The sequence below is a fragment of the Camelina sativa genome, chromosome 18 (assembly GCF_000633955.1).
Source record: "Camelina sativa cultivar DH55 chromosome 18, Cs, whole genome shotgun sequence".
Lineage (NCBI taxonomy): Eukaryota > Viridiplantae > Streptophyta > Magnoliopsida > Brassicales > Brassicaceae > Camelina > Camelina sativa.
In genome coordinates, this window is record NC_025702.1 from 9608510 (window position 1) to 9616759 (window position 8250).

The 8250-nt window shown below is 35.9% G+C and overlaps 1 protein-coding gene across 1 annotated transcript; it reads left to right on the forward strand.

Annotated features, from left to right (window-relative positions):
* LOC104760944 (xylulose kinase-like) lies at positions 2052-5118 on the forward strand. Its single transcript, XM_010483941.1, has 11 exons — positions 2052-2272; positions 2384-3041; positions 3109-3197; positions 3321-3385; positions 3575-3630; positions 3732-3852; positions 3944-4018; positions 4107-4160; positions 4250-4344; positions 4446-4620; positions 4727-5118. Exons 1-11 carry the CDS (start codon positions 2214-2216, stop codon positions 4957-4959), a joined length of 1680 nt encoding a protein of 559 aa, XP_010482243.1. The 5' UTR covers positions 2052-2213; the 3' UTR covers positions 4960-5118.

Genomic DNA, 8250 nt, shown 5'->3' on the forward strand with positions numbered 1-8250 from the left:
CCCTAACAACTCACCTTAAAAATACATAAAATGTCAAATCTCATAATTGTTGTTATCAGTGATATATCAAAAAAAAAATTATGGACTAATTCAACTAATTTAGTAAAATATACCTTGTTTGATAAAAAAATTATTAATATAAAAGGAATATTCTCAACATTATTATATGTTCTTTTCTCTCACAAAAAAATGTAGATTCACAACATTGACAAACCTTGGTTAACCTCTTTGAAGAGAACGAAAGATCTGCAAGCATCGTGTTTGTTTCGAAGCATCGAGCATGGCCTTATTAGAAACCAAGAGGTTAAACAGAATCCTGTCAATATTTTTACACAGAGAAAAAAACAATAAAAATTAGAATCATTCCAACCACCGACCTCTCCAACAAAATAGTTAGAAAGAAATATCCAAGTCAATAACAAACCTTGTTGTGTGAGGTTTAGAAATTAGAAGCAGACATGTGGAACATTCTTAAGCACATCTTTAGCCACTGCACCAAGATCTTCTGTATCAAGCTAGCGACATAGAGAATCAGAAAATAGTAGATCGATATATTCATAAACATAGTACATCTAGCTAAATATTATTATTTATAAGTCATTGAATGGGTCACAAAAAATTGAACATTCAAAAGCTGAAAACTCATTATTAGTCTGTTACTCTCTTGCCAATCTCATTTTAAATCTTCCACTCTAACACTTGCAGTCAGAATATTTAACACACAGAAACCAAAAAAGCTAATATAAGAATTAAAACATCAAAGGCAATCTTAATTAGGTGAGAAGGGTTTCTCAACATTCCAATTACTCGCTTTAGAATCCAAGAATATTATAGTTGTAAATGCATGTAAAAAAAACATTATGGTGGGTAAAGCTTAAACATGAGCACCAATTAACAAATTTTCTGGTTTTATATCAAATCACATATTTGTCATGGCAATAGATGAGAGCCCTTGCTAACGATGCAACATTTTGGCCCTTGCTAATATATATGGATATCAATTTTTCTACAACAAAGTAATTAGAGAGGTCAAAAAAGTAGAAAGAAGAACCCATTGTTGCAAGTTAGCGTCGTCTCTCGTTGATATATCTGCAATCCGGGTAAAAGAAGTTCTTGTTGCAAACAAAGCTAGCATTAGCATATACAGAAGAAACACAAATTGTTAGCAAATCACAGAGCAAATATGAAATGAAATAAACAAAAGTGATTGATGAGCTGTTTGGATTGAGTATGAAACCAAAAGAAATTGGCAGATCATCGAAATCATCACTCTTCTTGTTCCTGTTCTTATCTCTCTCTTTTTGTTTTTCCTCTCGCCATCACTTGTCTGCTCTCGTCATGTTAGTCAGAAAAGAAGTGTAAGACAAAGTAAAATCTGAGCAGTATGAAATTGCAAGTGATAGCAATTTACGCCAATTAAAGAAAGAGTAGTGGGTCGTGAATTAAAGAGAGAGCATCGAACAATATGAATTTTCGTTATACACTAAGCCGTTACTATGGAGATGGAATACAAGATAGGCTATGAGACGGTGTGGAGGAATGGCGAACATTAATTTGAATTATATGCATTAAAACTTTAGTAGGTGAAACAGAAAGAACGAAGGAGGAAAGAGACGGTTGAAGTTGCAGATAGGAAGACGGCAAAGTGAAGTTTCGTGGAAAGAAAAAACTAAAATGTGTTAACAATAATATGGGCCTTTTAAAACGATTTGGCCCGAAAAAATAGAAAATATTTAGTGGGTAAATTTTGAAAAATTAGAAAATGTTTCAAAAATTTAGTCTAATTAGAAAAAAAAAAGAGTTGTTGACGTGGCAGCACTAAAAATGAGGAAAATTAACTATATATATATATTGTACCACAAAGAATGCAAATATGAAAGTTTTACATTAACAAACTTTTCTTTTTACCGTTACATTTATTATTTCCTACATGGCTGTGAGTAGTGTTTTTCTTATTAACTTAATTGGATAATACCTAATTTAAGGTTAGAAAACAAAATTATTATCCAATCTGATAACAATTTTAGTCATTAGTCACTAAATATCCGGAACCTAGTACTTTGACTACCTCCGCTCTTATCCAAAAAAAGTGACTGTTTTAAAATTTTGATCAAACCTTATAAGAAAAAAAAAAAACCCACACGTATCTCTCTCGTCTTCAATCGTTTCAATCGTTCCCCCTACAAACAAACTTTGGATCAAATCAATCAACAATGGCGGATCTCTCTCTTCCTCCCGATTCCTTCTTCCTCGGCTTCGACAGCTCTACCCAGTACGTCCCCCCGCCCCCCTTCCTCCTATGTTATCTCTCTCTGATTTGATCATTTTGAAATTCATTAATTCGATCGATCTGAATCGTTGATTTCCTTAATGAATTTGAAAGGTCTTTGAAAGCAACTGTGTTGGACTCAGACCTAAACATTATCAAAACCGAACTCGTTCATTTCGATTCTGATCTTCCTCATTACAAAACCAAAGACGGTGTTTACAGAGACACTACCGTCAACGGTAGAATCGTCTCCCCAACTCTCATGTGGGTGGAAGCGCTTGATCTCATTCTCCAGAAGCTCTCCTCTGATTCCGATTTCGATTTCAGTAAGGTCATTGCTGTTTCAGGTAGCGGCCAACAACACGGTAGTGTGTATTGGTCTAAAGGTAGTTCTGAGGTATTGAGATCTTTGGATTCAAAGAGATCTTTGAAAGAACAGCTCGAAAACGTTTTTTCGGTTAAGGAATCGCCTATATGGATGGATAGTAGTACTACGATGCAGTGTAAAGAGATTGAGAATGCTGTGGGTGGAGCTATGGAGCTGTCTCAGATCACGGGGTCTCGTGCTTATGAGCGGTTCACTGGTCCGCAGATACGGAAGATTTTTATGACTCAGGGGGATACGTATAAGAGCACTGAGCGGATTTCGCTTGTTAGCTCTTTTATGGCGTCTTTGTTGATTGGTGATTATGCTTCCATTGATGAAACTGATGGAGCTGGGATGAATTTGATGGATGTAAAGAGAAGATGCTGGTCTAAAGCTGCTTTAGAGGTTCGTTGTGAGTCTATATAGTTAGTCACCAAATAATGGATGTTTCCTGATAGGGTTTCATTTGCAGGCTACAGCTACAGGTTTGGAGGAAAAACTTGGGAAGTTAGCACCAGCTTATGCTACTGCTGGTTCCATTTCTAAGTATTTTGTTGAGAGGTTAGTATCGGTTGTGATCAGGATTATTATGTCTTAGCCGGATTTGTAGACATTTAAACAGAACTTTAAGATTCTTGCAGTTTCACATATTAGATTCAGAGATTCTTTTGGTGTTGTTGCCAGGTTCGGTTTTGCAAAGAACTGTGTGGTTGTGCAGTGGTCAGGAGATAATCCTAATAGCTTGGCAGGTACATATTCAACAATAGAAGCTTGGGGGGGGGAAAGTTCCTATACATTTTCACACTTTTTATATTTAGCTTTTGAGTAGCAACTGCAACAGTTTTGATGAAATGGAAGTGTATCTTGCTTTCTGATTCTGTCTGTATTCGTATGTGAAATACAAGGTGCTGATTAGAATGTTCTGAAATATTCTGCAGGTCTAACTCTTAGTACTCCTGGAGATCTGGCGATCAGTCTTGGGACCAGTGACACGGCATGTCTCTTGATTTTTGTCGAACTATATAGTTAGGTATATCATAAACGGACTAGCAGTCTTACCTTTCCACATGTCAAACATTGTAAACTCTATTACAGGTATTTGGGATTAGCAAAGAACATCAACCCTGTCTTGAGGGTCATGTGTTCCCTAATCCTGTGGACCCTGAGAGTTATATGGTAATGTTGGTTTACAAGAATGCTTCTCTCACCCGTGAAGGTAGTCATGACTGCAAACTCCAACTCTTATCTGTTCTTATACTTTGTTTGATCCTCTGGGACAACTAAGAATATGTGACTCTCCATTTCAGAAATTCGTGACCGTTGTGCTGAGGGATCTTGGGATGTTTTTAACAAGTATTTGCAGCAAACACAGCCACTAAACAGTAAGTTGCTTCTTCATAATCCTTCAGGTGTCCCCTCTATAATATACTCAGGTTCTTTGTTTTCTAAATACACCACTATTTCCATTAGATGGAAAACTCGGCTTCTACTACACTGAAAATGAAATTCTCCCACCACTCCCCGGTATGTTGTTGAGTTATTCTCCTTTCCATGCCATTGCTCTTGACAAAAAGCTATAAGCTTCCTTTACTAATGTTATTACCAATGCTTAGTTGGCTCCCATCGTTACATTCTTGAGAACTTCTCTGGTGAATCTCTTAATGGTGTGAAAGAACGAGAGGTCGATGAGTTCGACCCTCCCACAGAGGTAAGCAAGTGCACAGACACATATACACTCTCATACACTGTTCTATGCAGTCACCTAGTTGCATAGTTTGTGATTCATCTCAATGTATTGTTTCCTGTCAGGTAAGGGCATTGATCGAAGGTCAGTTTCTTTCAAAACGGGCTCATACTGAGAGATTTGGTATGCCTTCCCCTCCGATCCGAATAATAGCGACAGGAGGTGCATCCGCTAATGAGAACATCTTGAGTTTGATCTCAGCAATCTTTGGATGTGATGTATATACTGTGCAAAGACCTGGTAACACTTGAAACATACAAAACAAAGTTGCGGCGTCCTTGTTTACTTGCATGATCTCCTTAAGGATTAAACAAAGTATCTGTCTGTTTGTTTGTGTGTGCAACAGATTCAGCATCACTAGGAGCTGCACTGAGAGCTGCTCATGGCTGGCTCTGCAACAAAAAAGGAAGCTTTGTGCCAATCTCAAATCTCTACGAAGGGAAATTGGAGAAGACATCTCTGAACTGCAAGCTCAAGGTAAAAGCAGGAGACGCAAACGTGGCTTCCACCTACGGTCTGTTGATGACTAAGAGGATGGAAATAGAGAATAAGCTTGTGGAGAAGTTAGGCCACTTCTGAAAAGAAAAAAAAATCTCCCTAGTAGTGCTTATAGAAGAGTTGGAATAAATAATTAGATCTTGTTACTCGGAATAAATGGACTGAAAGCTCAATGCTCGTATAAGATCTTTGAGAAACTTATGATTCGTAATCAGATATAACAGTGTATAGAATGAGAGATAGAGATGCGCACATAAACAAAATCAGAAGAGGTCATAATTGTATATGAATAATCAAGCTCATGTTAGTCTTCACGAGGGAGACAAAAATTGAACATAAACACGACAAAAAATGATTTCATCCCATTCGAAAATGTCATCAGGGAAAAAAAAACGCAAAACCCAGAAAAGAGCTTCTAAACTTGTGTTTGGTTTTAAAAGATTACTATCATAATCAATTCATATGAATATATGATAATATAGAAAAATAGATTATTGTATTTTGCCTGGCTCCAACCTGTCTGCCTGATTCCCCCAATCTCAATCGCTCTCTCCCTGTCTCTGTCTCAGTCTCAGTCACTGTTCGCATACATCAATGTTGTCCGAAGTATTATACAGAGAGAAAGTGGCGTCTTATCTTTACTTATTCCAGCACTGTTAGTCCGGTTCTTGTTATACCGCTCGCCGCCGCCGAATATGGATTACGACGACGGCGTGCGGCGGGCGGCGGTGAAATCGTAGCTTTTTTCTCAGTTTTCTTGGGTTCGATTGAAATCGAATAAAATGGGTATTGACGGACACTATCGAGGAAAGGGTTTGCTTAAAGAAGCAACGGCTAAAGATTGAAGAAGAGAAGAGAGAGAGGAGAAGGTTGTAGTAAGATGAGGAGCCATTTTCAAAGTTGCGAACTTTTATTTTATTGTCTATTCAATTTTGCTTTCCGGTTCGAGACACCGTTTTGTCTTCCCCTAAGGAAAAGAAAAAACAATGTTAATGAATATTTCTCATTAGCCAAATTATCTCTTGGGAATTGCAATTGTATGACTAACAAAAAAATTATAATTGAGGAACTAACTACTCTAACCATTAAAAACTAATATATCTTGTATAAACTACAATATATACTATTTTGTCCTTCCACAATTTTTCTATCTTTACTTTAATATCACCACCACTACCTTTACCTTCTTGCCACTACCACCACTTCCACCTCTTTATCACCATTACTATTTGGGTTCCCAATATACAATCTTTTAGGATTTAGTTTTTCTCTATCCACCACTATCATCAATCACCGGCCATCATATCTGGCGACCTCTAGACCACCGGTGGAGAACCGTCAGACCATTGCCGGAGAACCGCCGGACCATCGCCGGAAAACTACCGGACCACCGCCGGAGAATTGCCGGACCACCGCTGGAGGTAATTTACCATACCCTTGATCCAACTTCTCTAATTATTTCAAATATAATCAAATATGTGGCTATATTCTTCCTTAGTTTTTTTTAGGTTACTCACCTAATTCACCCATTATTTAATGTCCTCACACCAAAAAAATATATATATTTAATGTCCACATTAATAATTTTGATCTGTATCAGCCTGAAATTAGAATTAATACTCTAACCTAGTCTAAAGTCTCAACTTGAAGAAAAAAACAAACCTAGTCTGTGAAGACAGTCATAAATTTTGTGAGCTAATCAGAATAACAATTTGAATTTTATACTTGGTTAAAAAAAAAGGTATTTTTATTCATATATACAATTAACATTTTCTCTCCTACAAAAAAATGTTATAATACTAGACCATTTAGACCAATTGAATCGTTTATGTGGGATGATGAATAAGATCACAGAAGACACCTCTTCCAGAGACCATTCCTAACAAACTTGTTCTCTAAATCAAGGACGACTAGACTAGGGAATAAATTTTCAAGCTTCAAGAACATGACAATGAATCTCAATATTGACAGTTTATGAAAGAAAAAAAAAAAGATATAATCCACACCATATATTATAAAAGAGAGTCAATAGTATCGACTCTGTTGGATCAACGCATCCTTCCACCATTTCGGATGGTCCTTGATACCGTTAGAAATTGTAACCTTCAATGGAATTGATGTTGAAGATAGTGTAGGTGTTAAAAAGGATAATTTAGCTCAAATAAGTGGGAACCATGTTGAGGGTTTGTGATATGACTTTAGGAGATGCAACTAAAACTTATGAAATGTTAATAGGCATTGATGTTTCTTTCTTATTGATTGTTGATGGTGAATGATATAAAAGCTACCAAAGATAAAAGAAAGAGATTCTTGAAACAATATGAAGAACTGAACTATGTTGGAGGACAAGGAGGGCATCAACCAAAACCATTCAACCAACTAAACTTTCTTACCGGAGCAACAATATTAAAATCCTCACCATCAAGTATACCTATCTCAAGTACGCCGATTTAGGATAATTAATGGGAGGAACAAACAAAAAACCTTTGCTCAAATATATACATCTATTCAATCCCACATACCACTACTTTTATCAAATTCAAGTGAACTCAAGTTTTCACGGGCCTAGGAAGCTCATCTACTCACCCTCTTAATGATAGCAACTTGGAACTTATGCCCAACAAGTGCTAGAAGGAAAAACAAAGAGCAACTTGGACGTTAGTTAATAACGTACCTTTTTCTAATCGATTTTAATTGGTCAAACTAAATACTCAGATATTATTTTTCAACACTAGTCACCATTTCTAGAAAAAATCGATTGTTGATAAAAGAGATTTTCAAGGGATATCCATACATCACTGGTTGTAGATTTCCCAACATCAAATCCCATTACATGTTTTTTATAAAGTCACAAAATAATCTTGACTTCACTAGATGATTAGATTGAATTAAACCATACCTCATAAAAATTCATGTGAGTTACCTCTCTAGTTAAACACCAAATATTCAAACTTACTTTTTCATATCATAAGAGGTAATTCTTACCATTACACTTTGATTGTTAAATTTTTAACTTTAACTATAAAAGTATATTTCTTATACTTCTTCATCAGAAAGATTCATAGTGATCAAAGTAGTTCTGGTGTCAGAAAGAATCATGTTCATTATTTATTACATATCAGTTTAGTATATATATATATATATATCTAAATAAATTAGAGACCAAAACATGTAACATATTGGTTTGTAATAACTCAAGATAAATTTTTACACTTGTGGATATGAACCACCAAGAATCTCATTTTGAGTTTATTAGTATTTTGATGGGTCTGTCTTTTTTTTCCTATGAAGCTTATTCCACTTTCAAGTTCTGAAGTCATTTCTTGATATTCCATTGAAATTGATCAAGGTTCTTTCTTGTCTTTTATACCG

Coding starts and splice junctions, on each gene's coding strand:
- LOC104760944 (XM_010483941.1), top strand. CDS start 2,214: ATGGCGGATCTCTCTCTTCCTCCCGATTCCTTCTTCCTCGGCTTCGAC. Junction 3,853..3,943: donor TGCTTCTCTCACCCGTGAAG/GTAGTCATGACT, acceptor TCTCCATTTCAG/AAATTCGTGACCGTTGTGCT. Junction 4,019..4,106: donor GCAAACACAGCCACTAAACA/GTAAGTTGCTTC, acceptor TATTTCCATTAG/ATGGAAAACTCGGCTTCTAC.